A 19,863-nucleotide genomic window follows, 5' to 3' on the forward strand; every position below is an offset into this window, starting at 1 on the left:
GTCTATCGATTGGACATGAGCGCGGCTTCTCAATGCCAGTTTTATTTTTTGTTCTGTGTCGATAAGCAGACGCCAATGCAACCACCACATCCCAAATCTTCAACAAAAATGATCAAATATCGATTTAGTGAGGAGGATGAGGAGTCAAAGAGAATGAATGATTGAAAGAATGATGGACATCCCCTGAGGAGTCCACATTAATAAGAGTTTTAATCACAACCAAACATAGTAGTTGTATATTTGCACAGAAATCCAGGCGTGTTCTTTTATAACAAGGAAAATGCGCTCAGCCACCCTTCACGACTTGCAGACCGGACAGGTGGATCGCGAATCGGAGTTGTGAACTGCATTCTACCGGTGACTTGGTCCAGGTGGACACACTCACCTCGGATACACAGAAGCGGCATCGCAGCAGGATGTTTCTTTGGGGGAGTTGCGTCCCCGCTTGCCTCTTCAGTCACTTGTTGCACATCCACAGCCTCCACACTCCTTCATGTCCCGCCATTCAATGTTGAGTCGAAGTGGGACTAAAAAAAAGTCAACATTATCGTCGCTTACGACTGACTGTCTGACTGACTGACTGACACCAGCTTTCACGGTGTGTGCAAGTGTATGCGCGCTTGTGTGTGCGTGTGCGCGGTGCGCCCGCGGCACGCACGCGCACAACCGATTAAAAGGCAGGATCAAATCCGACGAGCTGGGCGGCTCTTGTGTTGCGTTCAACGACAGGGTTCTGTTCGGGAATTGTAGCGTCAAATGGTTTCGGTCTTTTTATTTACAACGGTTTTTATATACTTTCGTACCTTTGTACGTATAGTCATTATGGGGAATAATACATGCCTATTCCTTATATATATGTTTTCAAATTGTATTTAGTTCTGTGTTTGACTCATTTTCATTATTCCTTGTGCCTGTGTGATGAGACGTATGGTGTACATTTTGACATTACTTAAGTACATATGTAAGACAATGATACAACTGCACAAACAGCGAAAACAGCATATTAAAACACAAATTACGATCCACATATATTGTACAGTGTGTTGTCATTGTAGCGCACAGGTGTCAGACCAAAGGCCCGGGGGCCAGATACAGCCCGCCACATCATTTTATGTGGCCCGCAAAGACAAATTGTGCATCATATTCATGTGTCATTACTCAAATTGCAAATTTCTTCACTTTTAAAAATGTATTTTTTAAAAAATATTTGACTAGTATTTACTAGGGCCCTCCACGTTCACCAATGTCCTACGTGACAACTTGGTGAGCATTGGCTATAGCGGCTCTTGGAGCCCTGGAGGACAGTCAATAGTTGACCGTGTGTGTGTGTTGTGGGGCAGGGTGCCACAATGACACTGTGGTCAAGTTGCAGGCTCTCCAGAGGTGGCCGCTACGATGAGTGGCAGGGCATCATCTGCATAGGAGAGACCAACTCAGAGATGCAGACCATCATCTGCATAGGAGAGACCAACTCAGAGATGCAGACCATCATGCTGCTTTGCACACACGCACCATGCGAACATGACGTTCTTTTTAAAAGTCAGCCTTTTATAAAATATAAACCATTTTAGGAGCGATTGAAGTTGTTTTTACACTTTGATGCCAAGAATCCTAAAATGAAAACAATTAGTCATTTCCAAATGGTTGGTCCTCAGTGCGCATGTTCAGAAGTACTTGCTGTAGCTGTGGGACACCGTCCTGTAGGTGGTGCTCATCCTCAGCACTGGCGTCACATCCTGCAGGCCCACCGGTACAATCTCGACCGGCAGCTCGTCGACGACCACATGTCCTTCAATCCCTTCCAAAGCGGGACTTCCTGAAGATCATGTCCTCCCTCCGGACCAAAACGTACCGACAACTGCGCCGGCCGTCTGTTTGTTTGAAGCCCTTCAACCGCAACCAGGTGAGACGGGCAAAGCTACTTGGAGATTCTAATGGCTGACATGCAGCGTCCACGTGCGCAGCACCTTCGCGTGTTGCTGTGCCGACATGAGTACCACCGGGCCTGCGTGGATCCCTGGCTGCTGCATCACACCTGCCCATTGTGTAATTGAGTGTGCGTCCGCCGTAGCAAGCCATTCACACCAAAGTCCGGCACGCACCTTCGTCTTGCCATCGAGCACGGAGGCCAAATAAATGAAAGGCTAAAAGGAAGGGTAGTCAGCCATTATGTTCCAAAAGTATCGTTTTTTTTGATAAATCTGTTTTATCGACAAGAAATCCGGCCAACATATTCCTCGTAAGGTGAGATCAATTTCAGAAAAGTGCCTATGCTAGTCATTTCATTTCAGAAAAGAGCCAATGCTAGTCATTTCATTGCTGGACTTTGGTTTGAAGGCGTCGTTTTGTTCAAAATCAATATTAACATGAACACTTATGCTCCGTCCATCATTTAGTTTTCAAAGTGACTGTTTAAAAAGAAAGGGAAAAAAAACATTAGTATCAAACGGCCCCCCAAATCCAAAATCAAACCTAAGCTGTGAGATGCATGGTCTGTTATTCAAAATGGTTTTATCTTCAATTGTTTTCCCTCCCCAGGCGGCGTCCACGGGGACAGTTAGCGATCACACTCCATTTTGCTCGTCCATTTGTTTGTCATACTCTAGCGTTGCCTCTATTGGATCCGAAACTGTTGGATGTCGCACAAATGGGACTGCATTTTTGACGGGGCATTTTTTCCATCCGCGACAACAAAAACCTCCGCGGGCAAGTTGGGCACAGGTGGCTCCAACATGATGTCTGTTAGATGAAGCCCTCGTGTTTTGGGGGTGGAGACCTTATTCAAGTATTTATTGCAAGCATTTTCCATGTGCTGCGGTTACAAAGTGCTGACAGGTCAGGTTTGTGTACAAAAATCATCAATTTGTGATTTGCAAACGTCAATGCAATTAACGTCCACTTTGTGCCACATTTTGCTTTTTCATTGCAAAGTAAACATGTGCTGGCTACTTTGCTCCTTTGGTTTCCAATCACATCAATTATTTGTCCAAAGATGGGAGCCTCAGTCATGAAACAAAAGAGGAGTCCGCTTCTTTTCGGGAAGGTCCGATCACGAGGGGATCATACCTTTGCTCCTCTTGCGGTCGGCCATGTTACGCCGGTTGTGGTTGGCCCCGCGGCCCTTGTTGGCCTCCTTCTTGCGTCTGTCCAGAAATGTGTCCAGCGTCTGTCCCTGGCCTTTAGAACGGCCCACCACGTGGCTGGGACGCTCCGGCTGGATGCTGAGGAGGAAGATGGGTCGCCGCTTAATAAATGGCAGCCGTGTGTCTGTTGCTGTGATTTGTGCGTACGCGTGCCTCACCCTTTCCTTTGCTGCATGGCAGCTCGTCTGGCCCCGGCTCGCGCCCTCAGCAGCGCCGGGTCCTGAATGAATTGGTCCTTGTTCATGTTGCTCTGTGGGACAAAAGAGGGTTAGGCGCTCAAGCCTGAGAGAGTAAGGTTCAGGGTAGGGTTCCAAACCAGGATTATGGTTTCAAACAAAATTTTTGGCTTCGTGTCATTGTAGGACTTGAAGCCTGGGATAGGCTTTCAATTTAAGGTTTAAAGTTTTTGTTAAAGTCTCATATTGGGGCTTCAAGCTGAGGTTGGAGTTTCAATCCTAAGTAGGGTCTCAAACAAGTCTTTGGGTTCCAAGTTAGTCTCAAAAGCCTGGGTTAGGATTTGAAAGTCTCAACGCTTGGGTTGCACTTTGAAACAAACTAGTGTCAATTTTAAATTTTAAGCCAGGCTCGCACTTCCAAACCTGGGTTACGGTTTCAAAGTAGGCTTACAAGCCAGAGTTAGAATTTCAAGTAAGATTGGGTTTTTCATAGCGGCACAAAACTATTTAAAATTTCTGGAAACGTCAAAGTAATCAACAATCCAAATACACGCAATGAATTCCTCTCCAGACAACTCGTCTTACCTGCAGTGCTAGGTCCTCTTGTTCTTCGTCATTCTCTGCTTCCTCAGCGTTATTTGCTCTCTGGAGGACTCGGGGCACCGTGAAAGGTCTGAAGTGGAAACTCATCAGTTAGCATCAGATTGGCGATCACTCATGAAAATGAGCTAACTGAGGCTGAAAATAAAATAGTTATGTAATGCATTTATTTGGCTTTTTTTTTTTTAATCTACACCACCGTTGACCCCCCCCCAAGATGGAAGCACAGCTCTACATTTGCCATGTTCTGTTTTAAGGGACTCCACAAGTTTCAATTTTAAGGCCATTCATAACTGTACTGTACCTCCTGGTCAGCAGGCTGTCTCCGTCCAGGTCGTTGGCTCCCACTTGATTCACGTCATACGTGTCGTCATACTCATCATCGTAGTCGTCGCCCGTGCTGTAGCTAGCCGCCGCCCCCGCCGCGTCTCCCGCCTGCAGCTGCACCTCGTCCACTACCGTCTGGTAGGCCTGGTAACGAACGCGCTGCTCAGATATGTGCTGCTTGTCGTTGAGCAGCTCCATCATGCTCTCGCCTTTCCTGTTGGGGGGGGGGGGGGGTGGGGGGGCATTTGGCATAATATGTGAAACAAGGGTTTGGGTTTTATTTTGGTGTTATAATTCAAATTCATAATAGAGCTTCAAATTTGAATCTAAAGCCAGGATTTGCTTTTCAAAGCAAGCTTTCGAGCGGAGTTATGGTTTGAAAAAAACAGCGCGGTTAAGCGGTCTCGCACCTCCTTCCTTTCGAGACGCGCGTCATGTCCACGCGATCCCTGCGGAAGACGTCAAACTCGTCGTCGTCATACACGTTGGATCTGCTGTTCAAGACGCCAGGGAGAGCTTCTTTCACCGGCCTCAAAACACAAATGACAAAAAAAAAAACCTCATATTTACAATAAGTCCCAACATGGTCAGCTATTCTGTTTCCATTTGTGCATAAGTAAAGGTTTTGACTGATTAGACATATTTCCTTAAAATTTGGACTTTTTCAGGATAAGCGCACAATTCAAATTTTAAAACCTACGACAACATATTTTCTTAATGGTAAAAAGGGGATGTATGTATGTAATCGCTTCAGCTGGCCTTCCTACTGTTTACTTTTGTTCCGCAAACCTGCATTTTATTCTGAACTCTCTCACTTGTGTGGTTCTACTGTGCTGCTGTTTACGTGGGATGACCTGGGCATAGCGCGGTCCAGCACGTCCAGCTCAGGTGCCAGTCGCCCCTCCAGGATGTTGTTGATGACCACTTCCGAGTTGTAGCCGTATTCCCGCAGGCACGCCAGCAAAAAGCCCTCACCCAGGTCAGGCAGCAGGTCCCGGATGCACGACACTAGCGACTCCAACTCTGCCTCACTCACGGGACAAATGTCCCCCTGGGGTGGGGGGAGGTGAACAGACAGCTAATCTTGGAGATTTCTTGGAGGGATCTCTTGACTATTTCTTTCTTTCTTTGGGTGGAGAACCTACATTGGTTCCTTTACGGGGAGCGTCCGGCATCCAATTTGAGGCCTCAGCTCCTGCCGGACACACTCTGCCACCATCTGATTCCCTTACATCCCGATCGATGGCGAGTAAGGTTTCGCCCGGCGCTCCCCGATTGGCCGGCTGGGACGAGGACACCGTGCATGGTGGTTTGCGTCTGCCCACGCTGTCCCAGACACTGTGGACACCATGGAGCAGGTAGGACGTCCTGGTCTCATCGCTGAGACGCACAAGTTGAGGCTTCGTTAAGATTTGTACCTTTCCTTTTTGTAACGTTCTTTTCTTGGCTCACGTCAGAAGCCGATGTCAGAAGCCGATATCAGAAGCTAACACTGGGAAGCTTTTTTTTTTTTTAACCTTTATTTAATTACTAATTACTGGTGAAGTTGGAAGCCAATTCAAAAAGCTGACAGTACGACTTAAAGTCGACACGAATGGTGGAAGCAAACTTCAGAATCAAGTATTGGAAACTAACAATCTTGTTTAGCTCTAAGATGACGTTGGATGACAATTCAAACAGCTAACACTGAAGCTAACGTAGACGCTAAAGTTGAACGCTAACGTGGGAGGGTAATTTTGCTGCTAACATTGGAAACTTTGGATGCCACGGATTTGTTTGCAACATGAATGGCGAGAGGATACATGGCAGGAAGGGCCTGTTGAAGGAGGCTGACATCGTCCGCAATGGGAAACAGTTCGTCGTAATCGCACAAAAACCTTACGGGACGACAAAACATAAGCGCATGACAAATCAAATACAAGCTGAGGAAACGCTCAAAGTGCTAGGCTACCAACCTTTTCTCAGACAAAAACGACGTGAAGTGCTGCAGCAGCTCTTCGGCAAATGCTTGCTTGTTTTCCGCCCTGCGGGACAAATGCGCTCCTGTTAGCATTAGCGCATGTGCATCAGGCGTGAAGGCTTACGCGGCAGCCTCACCCTTCCAGAATCGGCTGCAGGCAGGCGTGGTGTAGCAGCAGGTGAGCAGTCTCCAACATCCTGCGGCGCGAGTGGGACAACCTCTGCCACATGTCTTCCTGAAGACTGCAAAGAGGTTTCCAGCATTAGGTGGCTTGTAGGCGACGTATGCTTGCGCATCTTTGAAAGAAACCCAAAAGTGGATCACTGCCTGACTCTTTTCCACCATGGCATGGTTTTTGTGTGCCGATTTATGATAGACATGCTTGCCAAAAATGCAAAACTGAACTACACTTTCTCAAAGCATTCACAGGGCAGGCCAGAAGGCCCCAGAAACGCACGATTCGAATGAAAATAGAAGGTATAGTAGAGCCTTCAAGCAGCCGCTCAGACATGCCAAACACCTTGTATCTTCAAAGTTCCTCTTGGTCAAGGCATCTTCCAGGTCGGGCACAACGCTCTCATAGAAAGAAGTCAGCCTGCAGCGAGAGTAAAGTCCGCATGAGATGTCGTGAGCGTGACGGCGGCATCCCGTGACCTGAAGCGGCTGGTGCCCGGCGTACGCCTGTCTACCTGCAGAGGAAGCCGTGCGAGTGGAAAGTGGCGCAAGCGGCGGGGAAGACGCTCAGGAAGGCGTGCAAGGTACTGCTTGCGTCGCACAGGTACAGAACAATGTCCACAAAGTCCTGCAAAGAGCAGAAATGCACGCCAATGTATGCCAGGCGAGGCCAAGCGGCCTCCGATGTCCTTCCTGTGTGGCCGCCTCACTCGCTGAGTCATGCTGACGGCGGTCAGCTGCTTGTGGCCGTTGAGCTTCATGGGTTGGGCAGCGGTGGCGCCGTCGCAGCGGAGGCCGCATTTCTCCACGATGGTGTCTAACACCTTGATGGGTCGTTGTGCCAATCGGGAAAAAGGGCACGGTACAAAAGTGCGACAATCAATTGTTTCATCGACATCATGACATTTTAGCCATTTTCACTGAATCCCTTTAGATCTTCGTCAATTCAATTTGAGGTTGTATCCCATTCAAATATAGGATGAAAATGAAAAAATCCAAATAAACTAGTTCAATGAAGCTCAAACTTATTTCCAACTCTTGATTTACCCGCACTCAACTGATTTCAGTTCAATTTAACTCGACTTACTGAAACTGTCTTTGAATATCGAAAAGGAAAAAAAAAAACACACGGGGATGGGTTAAATGCAGAGGGCAAATTTCACCACACCCAAATGTGTGTGTGTGAGACGATGATCATTGGGAAAAAGTATCACTTTTTTTTTTTGCTTTTCATTTTTAAACTACTTCAGTGTTTCATAGCGACCCAGACTATAGTCTCACCTCCAAAATAGTGGGGACGGTGTCATCCAGGTCTCTGTAGTAAGATGGCTGCTGAATGAAGATGTTCTCTGCACAAGAGGATGCAATAATCCACACGGTGTCCACAAAGCAATCAGCAATGTGAGGCGGTGATCGTCACCGATCATCTTGTGCAGCAGCCGAGCGTTGCCCTTCCCAAACAGCACGCACAGGTCCATCATTTTGGGAACGTCAAACAGGAAGTTCTCGTAGAGGATTTCCCCAAACGCGGCGGGCGTGATGAAGTTCTCCTGAGGAACAGGAAGAACATTGTGGACTTTTAAAAAGAAAATGCAGTCCAATGTCAAGAGGTGAACTGAATGAACATTTAAGCAGTCTCGCAATTCTACTTGTGACTCAAATTTTGGCTCTCAACTCAAGACAAAATGATCATAAGGAAAAAGAATGGCGCAAGTGATGGCACGGAACTCGGATGTGCGGTGGTGGCTCTTGGATATATTTGCCACAATAAAGGAGCTGGTGAATGTATTTCATTATTGGGATGGTCCCACCTTAGACTCCTTGTGCGTGGACATCCTGAGGAAGGTCAAGAAGACAGCATGGTGGAGCGAGTGCTGAGTCTGGGCCACCGCCGGAAACGTGGGCGCTGAGGCCAGATCCAGGCCGCGCGGGGCGTGCTGGACGTACGAGTCCAAGCAATTCTGCAGCGATCTGTCAAACACGACCTGACAAAAGGAAACTCTCATGTTGTTGTTTTGTTTACTTGATAAATTCAATTTTCTTAATCCTTCACATAAAATGAACGAGTAAATAAAGATTTTACAGAGTGTTTTCTCTGTTGTAAATCTAACAAAATACTAATAGTCAAATGTTCTGCCTGTAATTCATATGTTTATCATTGCAAACATCAGCGGACCCAAACAGTGATTTTATTCATTAGGTATATTTTTTTTACTAATCAGAATCTTAATCAGACCCAAACCCAGATAAGTGGTAGAAGATGGATGGATGGATGGATGGATGGATGGATGGATGGATGGGTTTGCTAGCATTAAGCTAAGATGATGGACTTCTGAAAGAAAGTGAACGTGGGTTGCTTAGATATACTGAGGAGACAACACCTCTCACCTGACACCAAAATTTGTCATGCGGCAACGCGAGTAGCCATTCCAGATCCTCCAAGATGAAGCGCCCACGTTCCAGGAACTCCTCTGCATCGGCCGGACAGGGGTCAGCCGGAAGTGGCACGTAAGGCACGAAGAGGCGCTCCTCCTTTCTGTCAGGGTGCTGAACAGAGAGACACATGATGGCGGACCAACCACAACAAGAGAGCTGACGGCCACTCACCAGTGCGGCCAGCGAGCGCTCCTTGCCCAGCGCGTCTCGCTCTATCACCTGCTGCTCGTCCAATGGGACCCTCGCGCAGGCCATGGTTTCTTCTCAAAATAGAAAAATCAATGACTTGTACATTACTGCTCCTCTTCAACTTTTTTGGTTGTTGTTGACATTATCAGCTTTTTCTTTTGCCCTCGTAGAAGCATCAAAATGAAAACTGAAGCTGTAACGTGTGTGACATAATATGAGGGTAAAGAATTTGCAAAGAAACGCATTAGTAGCCGCATGGGTGTTTTTGTCCAAAAGCATGTGTTCCAAACATTGGAGATTATAAAAATAATAATTCTATATTTTAAACATCAACCTGGAATTGAAAGTGTAGCACCGAAGTTAGAATTACCTTTGATGACAGTGGGACAATTAACGACGGCAGCTAGGCGTTAGCCTTACGTGGCTTCACACATGTCGTCGAGAGAAACAATATATTCACCCACCTCCTTACAGTCAGTATCTCCCAATCTCGGAAGGCATTCTCGTGTCAATGTCGCCGCTTTTGTAGGATATTTTCACTTTCAAAAACCTTGGTACTTTTTCTTAATTTTGTCGTCTGTCAGTTGTCGGAACTCAGCCGCACTACACATGCGCACTAAGAACGACTCCGTCTTTGTTCTTCGAGAAAGTGCGTGGCAACACAGAGGGCTTGTTTGTTTACCGCCCTCTAGTGTGCACTGGTAGAGTTGTGCATTGTTTGGATTTCAATTTTCTTCAGTCCATTTTGAATATTAATAAAAAAATGACAAAACTGATAATAAAATATCCCCCCTGAGATGTTCTCTGGTTCTATGCAAAAAGCATTTCTATAGATATGAGAGGCACGTCAGTATCTTAATCTATTAAAAATAATTCTTTAAAAATACTCACAAAACATTACAAAATACGAATCAAAGCATATCTTTAGATATACCTTATATGTTCTTAATAAAAAAAAAACGTGTAATATAAAGCTGTATGCACTAGTCATAGATACATACCAAAGTGGCTTGGCTGCTTTTTAAATATATTTCAAGTTACTTTACATATACATATTGTACACCAAAACAACAAAAAAAAAAACTTTACATCTTTTGTTTAAGTGAATTTAAATAGGAAGGTCCAATAAAAGTAGCACTATGCTCTACAAAGTGAAATCGTTAAAAGGTATTCATTAACAAATGGAACATGTCCGATTTTTCCATTTTGTTAAAATAAAACAAATAATCACACACATGCGTGGAAAAATTGTACTTTTATTGGTCAAGTATAAAGTCAGATTAAATAGCACATAGCCTTGCCTTTCTTGGATTTTTGTTGTTGCTTTTTTACATACATAAAAATAGAAAGAGAATTGGGGGTTAGTTAGGGTTAGGGGTTAGGATTAGCAAGATCTGTTTTTTCTAACCATTTGCGAACGTGAACAATCAACCCAGTTGAATGGAATTCACCGTTAACACAATCAAAGTCTGACACAAGCCTGTATACACACGTTTAAATATTCGACCGTGTACATTTTTGTCGTTAAGAAGCAGCAACGATGGAGCTGACCTCAAAATCCATTTATTACCAGAATGCTACTGCAGCTGACATTTTTAAAATTGATTGGAATTCAATTCTTGTCATTTTCATTATTTATTGTTACACATCACATAACAACATAAAACTAAGAAAATAGCATTTAAAAAAAATCTAAATTGGATGTTTTGTTTTGCAGATGTTTCTATCCATTGGAAAGTTAAATACTAAAGGACAATCTATTGTAATACAGTCAATGTTCTGAACCCAAAAAAGTCATTTTTATTCATTATACAGTTTGGAAATGAATCTGCCGATCAATCGATTCTCGGAGTGCGTATTCTGCTAAATATTGTAATTGTCTTTTTCCAAATATAGAAAAAAAATCTCCACACTGGCTGGACCCTTTGTCCTCCATTTTGTTGATATGACATCAAATCTGTTCTGCTGCTGCTCAAGGATGCAACATTGTCAGCAACTCTCTGGAAACAACCCTCGTCAAACACCCACTCCACTAAGTGACTAAAGTGTGCGTGTGTGTGTGTGCGTCTTCACACAGTTTTAAGTCTGATATATCATTTTTTGACGCCCAAATTAAATAAATACGAAGCGACTATCATTAACAGTAATGGATTCAAACCTTAGAATTCAACTGACTATTGAATGATTAAAGAAATTAGTAGTGAAAAATAACAGGGTTTATATACACACATATATACATACATACATATACATACATATTTTTTTTATTTTATTTAAATGGACCTCTCTATGAATCCACATTTTAATTCATTCATGACATAATGGGAGGAAATTGTCCATTCATTCGATTGTGAAAATAATTCATAATAGGTTGCACATTGGAATTAATTATAAGTGTAAGTAATTGCCTAACTTTGAATTAATTGAGATCACAATTGATGCATGTTGTTCATTTTGGCCTCCACACTAACTGCTGGTGAGAGCACGCACGGACGCACGGACGCACGGACGCACGCACGCACGCACGCACGCACGCACGGACGCACGCACGGACGCACGCACGCACGCACGCACGCACGCACGCACAAAATATAACAGAGAATGACGTCATGTCCAAAGTTCCAAACAAGTTGCTTGTGCAGTAAGTCATTTAACCTTTAATTTAACAATGAAGAAGTAGAATCTAGCCATGAGGAGAACCTTTTCAAATCTTTGGTCGGTGCCGTCACTTGAAATCAATGAGCAGAGCTTCACAATGTTCTCCTGTAAAAGTGCAGATTCATGTTTTAATACTACCCTTCTGAAAAACAAAACCAAAGCGGGAGTTTGACCGGCGTTTTAAAGATGGGAGAAGGGCTGATGCTGCTCCTCTTCAACACAATGAAAAAACAAGACAAAAAAATAGCCTGCAGTCTGTTTTCTTTGGGAGCTGGATCCCAAAAGGAGGAAGAAGGGCGGAGGAACCAAACAGTGTGCTCTCACCACATCCCGAAGGCTTCCCGGCAGCGTCAGGCAGCCAGCCAGCCACTCGCGTGACATCCTGGAAGCATCGTGGCAGCTAGGCTAGCTGGATCTGTCCGGAGTAGGTGGTGAGCAGCAGCATGATGCCGAAGCCCGTCAGCAGCCCGGCGTTCTGGATGGCAAACGTGAGCAGGAAGCTACCGCCGCCGGCGTTCTCCTCCTCACGGCTCACTTCGTTCATCTCGGGGAACTGCGTGGAAAGACAAAAAGTCAGGTGATGCCCGCGGCCCCGAAAAAAAACCCCAAAAAACCCCAATGTCTGCCGCCTTTTTCTGTCTGTGGTCGAATGAAACAAATACGACGTGACAAAGCATTGTCAACCGCAAATCCAATGTAATTATTTTGTATAGGCTCTCTACAGATATGACGACGGATGATTTGGTTGAGGCTTTTTGCAGGTGATTTCAATGACATCTTTTCTTTTGCTAGTAAGCCCTCAATTATTTTGCTTCCACTTTCCCCAAGCGGCCCCACTTTTACAGACAAGTACATTGGTGACAATTTCAATGTCACTCAAGAGGGTACTGACCATGTCCGCCAGAGAAATGTAGAGGAACATGCCTCCCGCCAGGGCAAAGATCCAGTTGGGGGAGAAGCTGTTTCCGGCCAGGATTCCAAAGCCCATCCCCAGGTAGCAGCAGCAAGCCGACACAAAGTTGAAAAAAAGCGCCTGCTGGATGGTCATGCCGGCGTTCAGCAGGATGACAAAGTCGCCTGGAGGACGGCCCGGAGACGCGCCCGAGAAAGAGGAACCAAATGAGACAATAACTCAGGTGCGGTTTGTAGTTTCTCTAATTCAGAGAAGCTGGAAAAGAGTTGGCGTCAAAGAAGACGGCAGGATTGGGCAGACTGAGCATAGCTTTTGGAAATGTGTCTTATTTAGCAATTGCAAAGACACCATTTTTGGGAGCCATGTTTGCCAAGTTCCACAGTCATAAATAACGCTGAGTTCCTGGTGAGATTCTTGAAATGACACAAATCCATTGCAGCCTCCGCTCCAAAAAACGAACAATAAACAATTGTAATGTAAAACAGCACGGCATAATGTCATACTTTTCAAAAACACAAGAGACTTGGCACTCACCCAGCTCGTGAGGGAACTCCTCACACAAGATGGCCACCGAGGTGCTGATGCCCTGAAAGACGGAAGCGGTGAAGGAGGCACCGATGGCCAGGCCGTCGATGAAGTTGTGCAGCCCGTCGCTCAGCGTGATCATCCAGGCCAGCGTTCCGATGTCGGAGTACGACGTTCCCTTTAGCCAATGGCAGCCGCCGCTGCCGCTGGGCCGCCCGCCGCCCTCCGTGCTCGGCGGCTCCTGAGATTAAGGGATTTAAAAAGAAAAAAAAAATTGGTTCAGCGAGTGATTTGAGATTCTTTTGGAGCCACTTTGCCACAATTTTGTTTATGACCCTGGATTCTTCAAGGTGCTTTCTTTAGGAAGTGGCGTGCTGCGAGTCCGGAACGAGATTGCTCCAAATGCAAAAAGTGATCTTGTAAACTTTGAAGCCGTACCTGCGGGGTCTGCGAGGGGCGCAGCATGAGCTCGCCCTCACCGGCGTCCATGTTGCCCACGGCGCGGCCGCCGCTCACTTGGCCGTTCTTCTCCCCCTCTTCGCCGTCCCTGCCCGGGGCCGAGTAATGGCTGTGGCCGTGACCCTGATGGGCGGACGACCGGTCATCAGTCCAGAGAAGAACCTGGATCATTTGACTGAGAGGAGCTGCCTTTGCTCACCTCGTGCTTCTGCTTGAGGAGCATCTTCAGGATCTTCTCAGTGAAGAAGAAGAGGTAAAAGCCTCCAAAGACCACAGCAGACTTTGAGGCGTAGAAGTCAACCATGGGGTCAAAACCAAAGGCCTGAAGCAGGGGAAGCAAAACCAAAGAAAGAGTGAGGCCCAGAGTCCGCGACTTGTTCATTTGCGACTATCTTGAAACATCAGCGAGCACCACCAAGTGGTACTTTCACGACTCTAGTCTGACTGTTGGCAATCGGAACCGAGCCGATCGATTCTCTCGCTGCGCAATTGGCGCTAGCGCGTCCTAGCTTTGTTCCTTGTTGTAGTTGAGCGGTCCGGGCTAGCGGGAAATAATAGCGTTCTTCAGAGAACGTGCAAAATTGCTGCTTGGACTTTGAAATCAGTCAGTCGTGATGACGCCGCAAGGTGGCACTCGTGGGGAGTGACGGCAACTATTGAACGCCGGCGACACGTCCACTTTGTCGTGAAGCGGATGTTCTCGTTTTAAACCAAATGGAACTTGAGGGCGGAGCTGCCGTTGGATTTGGTTGTGGCAATCGGCTACCTCAGGGATGAGCTGGAAAAGGGCGTTGGAGTAGAGCGTGCCGATGGCCAGCGCAATGAAGTAGAGCAGCAGACGCTTGTAAAAGGTTTTCTTCATGAAGGGCACCACGCTGGCCCCCACCAGCGAGCACAGCGAGATGAGCGTCACACACAGGAACCCGTAGCCCCACACTGAGACCGAGGCAGGAAAAGGCGGGGGAGAGGGGAGACAGAAGTGCTTGTTAGTGAAGTGCGTAAAGTCATCGCATTGCGGAAAGGGGGAACCAGAACGGCGCCGGCAGCCTCGGCGTCCTCGGTCAGGCAGCAGGCTGACTGCGCGCCTCCAGCGCCACTTTCTAACTCTGCTCAGTTAAGCTACTACACAAGAATGGGAGCAGTTACACACGCGCACAGTGATGCTTTTGTCCATTCAGGTGTTTGCAGCACGCTCTGACCTTTGCCCTGACAAAAGGGGTTGGGGAGGGCTGGGGATAGAGTCTTCAAATTACCCTTAATTACTCAAGAGGAGTAATACAGACTTGCATTCATGGCCAAATGAGAGCCCGGGGTTTTTTTTTCACAGTCGTGGGAGAAAGACAGCAACCCGTGCAACAAGCCACCATTGAACAAACAAAGGCAGGAAGGAAAAAAAAAAAAAAAAAAAGTCAAGCCCCGGGGAAGTCTGAGGGCTGTGTGAGGTGGGGGGGGGGCGAACCTCCGGGAGCAGCTGCAGGACAGCGGTGGAGTAGAGCGTGCCGATGGCCAGCGCGATGAAAAAGGTGAAGGCGTGCTTCATGTATCGCGTCTTCATCACGGGCACCATGAAGACTCCGGTGAGGGCGAAGACGTTGACCACAGACACACTCAGGAAAGAAAAGCCCCACACTGGGGAAGGAGGTTTGCACCAAGGCATTAAACACAACACAAACTCTGAATCAGTTACAGCCTGCCTCTTAAAAGACTTTGATGGAGAGACGCTCTGCAAGAAAAACAACAAAAACATCAGACGGTGAGTTGCTTCCAGTTTCCGGCGCGAGACCTGCCAGAGAACCTGCAATCGGAGTCAGCGTGAAAAGAACCAATTCAAAGTTGATGAATGGTTTTCACCGGAGCCGAGAAGTCACATTGAAGCCTTTCAACCCGTTTGCCCTTTCTCTCGAACAAACAAAAAATATCAAATTTGAAACCATGTCATTTTGTACTGCGCAGCAACGACTCGTGTGGAAGCGTTACGTTTCATTTTCAAGTCGCTTCCGACTTAAGCTTTCTTTGACGAGACGGGCCCGCGGCGGGCATCACGTCGTACCTTCGGCGTCGGTCGGCCTCGGCGAGGTGTCGCCGCTCGGCTCGGCTCGATCGTGGGCGCGGCAGGCGCCGGCATCCAGCTGTTGCAGCATGGTGGGGCACAGGTCCCGCAAGCCCCGCCCGTCCAGACGAGACTGCTCGCCCATGCTGTAGATGGCCAGCTTGTCCTCTGGCAAGCACTGGAAAACGCAAAATAAAGATAGAAAGGAATGAGAAGAGACGCCGCTCAAAGCGAGTGTGATGGATCGTCAGCAGGTGTTGTTATTCCTAACTGGACCTCAAGTCATGTGAATCGCACACAACCTTCAACCTGATCAGTCACTTTGTGTTCCTGGCAGGACATGAAAGGCTCCAACCGACGGCCCCACGGCAATTCTTCGTGACGTTAAGCCGGAGAAATATGACACGAGTCGGTGACCTGAATCATCTGTAGTTTTTCCAAAGTGCCAGCTAAGTCGAAAACAAGCCTCTGACTTTGACTCGTGAAGCCAGTTGGTTTAGGAACCCGACGGCTCTTCTTTTGCTCTCACCTTGGAGTTGTTCAATTTGGGCGGGACGGTCGCAGCGGTAACATCCTGGCGTAGCGCGTCGGCCTCAGCGTTGCCACGGCCCTGGCTGAGGAGCGCCAGAAGGGAACGCAGCTGCGGCACGGTGATAGTGTCGTTGTCGCCGTGGCGGGCCAGCAGGTCCTCGAGAACCTGGGCTGGGGACTGGCTCTGAACGTCCTCCTGAGCCGCGACTTGATAAAGCAGCGAGATCAAGGCCAGGAGCGAGACCAAGGCCGGCGATGGGAGGATGCCAGGGTGAAAGGTGGCCATGGCTGCCGGGCCTGCTGCGCTTCTACCTGCCGACGAAAAGGAAAAAAAATCACAAGAGACGGGGGGAGACGTTTCGTTCCAGGAGCCCGTGCGACGGCGCAGCCGCATTTTCTCGGTAGCCACCATTTTGGAATGGATTTGGAACTAAGCAAGCTTTGTATCGAGTAGCGATACAAAGCATGCGTGCCGTCTGTTACGCGACCTTCCGTCGGTTTGGCTTCGTGACACTTGACTTGTTTTTTTTCAACTTGAGGGAGGCCAGGTATTGCTGACCTTTGGGTGTGTTTTTTCGTTTTGTCAAAAAGGATACCGCAATCCTGATTTAGCCTAATTACCCCGGGTGTGTTTTTATTGAAATGAGTCCGAAAGTCAACAAAGTCGTTTTGCGTGGGCACGGGCCGTCAACCGGTTTGACGACTGATCGTGCTTTTCAAGAGTTCAGTTTTCACGAACTGACTAAGCGCGGCCTTCAACGGGTGCGCTGAGCAAGTGCCATCCTGACTTTTTTCACCAACACCGCCAGAGTGAACTAGTTTGTGATCTTTTTCAAATTGGGTCGTCTTTGACAAGCGATTCAACCAATGAGCTAAGTCGACGCATCGCACACAGCCCGCAGCAATCTTGCATTTGAGTGTGGATTGTTTACAAATCATATTGAAAAATAAAATAAAATGCAAATACCGACATGACACCATATTAACTTTTCAAAACTTTACGAAGCTACTTTTTATTTCTTTAGTTGCTTTGAAATGTCTAACTCACCTGCAGTTGGAGACGCAACGCAGTAAGCTGTCGGGGAAAACATTGACACTTGTATTTTCCTGGCAAGGGACCTTAATTAGGCCCCAAAAAATGCGATGAGCCGTCAGGCAAGCTTTTTTTGGTTGACCGCTATATCTTCTCAAATGAGCACTTTATAGAGTAGATCTCGATCTTGCCACAGTTTCAGGATTTCTCTTGCAACATTTCCAAGAACACCGATTCGACCTCACAAAAGTGGAACGCTTGCTTCATCTACCCGGGAAGCAATGGAAACACGCGAACGAACGCCGCCCGGAGAGGAGGAGTAAGAGAAACCTTCAGCCAGCCGAAGGATATCTGGTGGTTATCGAGTCTTTCTCTGAGGTCAGCGATAAGGCTCAGTCTTCAGCGCGGCCGTTAAAGCAGTACCGCTGGGCGGAGCTGGAATTGGGAGGAATATCGTAACCATAAGCAGAAAAACCCAAACATTGAAGAAAATCCTGAATCGCCGTTCGGTCCTTAACAGTGACGACGGCGGCAACATGCCACGGACGTCAATCGGCGTGTCACCTCGTGCGTCACCAGCCTTCAAGAGTACAAGGCCTGTTTGGGGGAGCGCGGCGAGATAACGCCGTCCGTTCCGATAGCCAAGCTGAGCGGCTACCCGACGCTCGGCGGAAAAAATCCATCGCGCCACCGTGATGTCCTACCTTGGGCTTCGCTGGCGAGTGGACTCGATCCCGTTCGGCGGAATTCAATGCAGCGCGGACGAGAAGCAATTCCGTTTTGAAGATGCCAAAGTTTACTGCCAAACAAGTTCCGAGCTGATGGGAAACTTTGCCTGCAGAGTGCACCACAGGATTCTTCAACTCTCACTGTGGCGTACCATCAACTCCTCATCTCATTTGTATCTGCAGGGTGATTGAGTAACCCCCACGCCGCACCGCGCGGCCCCGCCCACCTCCCTAATTATCGGGTCGCCTCGCAGCCATCATCGGCAGCGCCGTCATTAGCTGCCGCCCCGCTTCAGCAAACACAAAGCGGTGAAATAAAAAGCTTGCCCCGCAGCATGCCACCGCCAGGTAAAACGAGAGCTGCGGCCTCGAGCGGCCATTTCTCAGAGTAGTTGGCCTATCTTGAACCCGGCGGGCCCACTGAGCGTTTACATTAACCCGGCTACTGAAACACTCGCTGCATTAATCCATCTGATTTTTATACGATTACTCGATTGGAAAGGTGGCTATTGTTTTATAAGACATAAAAATAAAACCCTCCCGGCCAAACAAAAAAAAACTAAATTAGTGGCACACGTACAAGCTTTGCTATGGAGGGAAAAGTTGAGTTTTTACATTTTTGGTCTTCCAAGTATTTCTCTCGCTTTGACGCCAAAGCCACAATTGTAACTGCTTCACTGTTAATGAACCTTTTACAGAATGTTACATTTCAAACCATATGAGTGCATATGTTACCATTAGAAGATTAAAAGTTTCAAACATGTAAATACTATATTAATACCTAGTGTAAATGACATACAGAAAATAATGTATAAAAAATATGTGTTGTGTCTGTAACATGTAGGTGTAGTTAAAAGTATAAACACTGTCAATGTGTTTTTTGAACTCTTATTATAACAACTTTTTTATAACAAGGTACAAGTGTAAATACGTTTTAGAACTATTTTATTATTATAAGAATTTTATAACAAGGTACAATACTGTAAATATGTTTTCTGAACTCTTATTATAACAACTTTTTCAATAACAAGGTACAAGTGTACGTTCTGTACTTACTGCATTTGTGTGGGCACTCCCCGCCTTCTACTGGAAATTGCCATAATTGCTCAAATTAGATTTTTTTTTTTCGGGGGGGTCAATCAGCGATGTACTGAAGCCGCGATAAATGAACGATATAGCGGGGGATTGCTGCACCTGTATTGAAAATGAACTTGTGTGATTGTTATCACTTGCATCTATTTAAAGTCCACATTTGTATCCTTGGGTTATTTATTAGACCGAAACCAATTATATTTGACTATAGGAGGAGTTTAATAACAACAGTCGATGGCATTTTTTTAATGTTGTTGTTTGAGGAGTATTCCGATAGGAGAGACAAACGTGATCTTGACTTCCACGTAAGGACTTTGATGCTCACTCATTCACCTCCCTTGATATAAACGGAGAGAAAGGAACACCTTTCCCTGCGCAGACCACAATCACGACTACTTAGTTGATTTTTGTCTCCCGTCGCGTTGTCTTAAAATCATTTTAATTTCAGTTGGCGTTGTGTGGCTAGCTTAGCGAGCAGGTAGCGTACGTTAGCTTTCAGTCCTTCATTAGCTTCCCTACCTTGCCCGCGGATGCTGCCTCAAGAGCAGCTTTGACGTCAGCTCGACTCCACGGCAGCCGTGCCACTGACACGCCGGCGATATCGCATTGATTTTGCAGGGGAACGGTGGTTGAGCGGGAATGTGTCAGAGAGCGCTGATGGTTTGATTCCGCCGCTTCATTGTCTTCCTTGCTCTGCCCATTGAGTTGAAATCAAATGCTCAGAAGGGAGCATGGTAGAGCGCTGGATTTATGTTCCGGTGTAACGTCACATACGACGCCACGCGATTTACTCGGGTACTGCATTATCTGTCACCAGTTTGAAATGTTACATTTATATTCTAAGCATATTATAATTACCCAGAAAAGTA

At 46.8% G+C, this 19,863-nt stretch overlaps 3 protein-coding genes across 8 annotated transcripts; 1 reads left to right on the forward strand and 2 right to left on the reverse strand.

Annotated features, from left to right (window-relative positions):
• Positions 1 to 918: 918 nt before the first annotated feature.
• On the forward strand, positions 919 to 2,054 carry rnf215 (ring finger protein 215). Its single transcript, XM_061278433.1, is given in 7 exon segments — positions 919 to 925; positions 1,226 to 1,281; positions 1,284 to 1,441; positions 1,656 to 1,731; positions 1,734 to 1,781; positions 1,784 to 1,903; positions 1,965 to 2,054. Coding segments are annotated over 7 exon segments (555 nt in total).
• Positions 2,055 to 2,760: 706 nt separating this feature from the next.
• ascc2 (activating signal cointegrator 1 complex subunit 2) lies at positions 2,761 to 9,650 on the reverse strand. Of its 3 annotated transcripts, none has more exons than XM_061279087.1 (19): positions 9,470 to 9,650; positions 8,988 to 9,076; positions 8,769 to 8,927; positions 8,192 to 8,365; positions 7,801 to 7,930; positions 7,662 to 7,729; positions 7,091 to 7,204; positions 6,896 to 7,008; positions 6,727 to 6,801; positions 6,344 to 6,448; positions 6,202 to 6,270; positions 6,049 to 6,123; positions 5,392 to 5,626; positions 5,101 to 5,297; positions 4,657 to 4,776; positions 4,224 to 4,460; positions 3,905 to 3,992; positions 3,302 to 3,393; positions 2,761 to 3,221 (listed from the first exon to the last, which is right to left on the reverse strand). In XM_061279087.1, the coding sequence occupies exons 2-19, from the start codon at positions 9,069 to 9,071 to the stop codon at positions 3,050 to 3,052; spliced, it is 2,307 nt and encodes a 768-aa protein (XP_061135071.1). In that variant the 5' UTR covers positions 9,072 to 9,076; positions 9,470 to 9,650; the 3' UTR covers positions 2,761 to 3,049. The 3 variants fall into 3 exon arrangements, with proteins under 3 accessions (XP_061135071.1, XP_061135069.1, XP_061135070.1); XM_061279085.1 differs by having other exon boundaries at positions 5,062 to 5,297; XM_061279086.1 differs by having other exon boundaries at positions 5,062 to 5,297; positions 8,988 to 9,079.
• Positions 9,651 to 10,243: 593 nt separating this feature from the next.
• slc39a14 (solute carrier family 39 member 14) lies at positions 10,244 to 19,774 on the reverse strand. 4 transcript variants are annotated; one of them, XR_009714469.1, is made up of 10 exons: positions 19,514 to 19,773; positions 16,140 to 16,453; positions 15,611 to 15,788; positions 15,020 to 15,189; positions 13,760 to 13,882; positions 13,540 to 13,683; positions 13,111 to 13,342; positions 12,556 to 12,740; positions 11,988 to 12,216; positions 10,244 to 11,768 (listed from the first exon to the last, which is right to left on the reverse strand). XR_009714469.1 is itself a non-coding variant. In XM_061279174.1 (9 exons), exons 2-9 carry the CDS (start codon positions 16,425 to 16,427, stop codon positions 12,064 to 12,066), a joined length of 1,473 nt encoding a protein of 490 aa, XP_061135158.1. In that variant the 5' UTR covers positions 16,428 to 16,453; positions 19,514 to 19,774; the 3' UTR covers positions 10,244 to 12,063. The 4 variants fall into 4 exon arrangements, 3 of the variants coding, with proteins under 3 accessions (XP_061135158.1, XP_061135159.1, XP_061135160.1); XM_061279174.1 differs by lacking the exon at positions 15,020 to 15,189 and adding an exon at positions 14,327 to 14,496 and having other exon boundaries at positions 10,244 to 12,216; positions 19,514 to 19,774; XM_061279175.1 differs by having other exon boundaries at positions 10,244 to 12,216.
• Between the last annotated feature and the right edge of the window lie 89 nt (positions 19,775 to 19,863).

The sequence above is a fragment of the Syngnathus typhle genome, linkage group LG5 (assembly GCF_033458585.1).
Source record: "Syngnathus typhle isolate RoL2023-S1 ecotype Sweden linkage group LG5, RoL_Styp_1.0, whole genome shotgun sequence".
In the NCBI taxonomy this organism is placed as follows: domain Eukaryota; kingdom Metazoa; phylum Chordata; class Actinopteri; order Syngnathiformes; family Syngnathidae; genus Syngnathus; species Syngnathus typhle.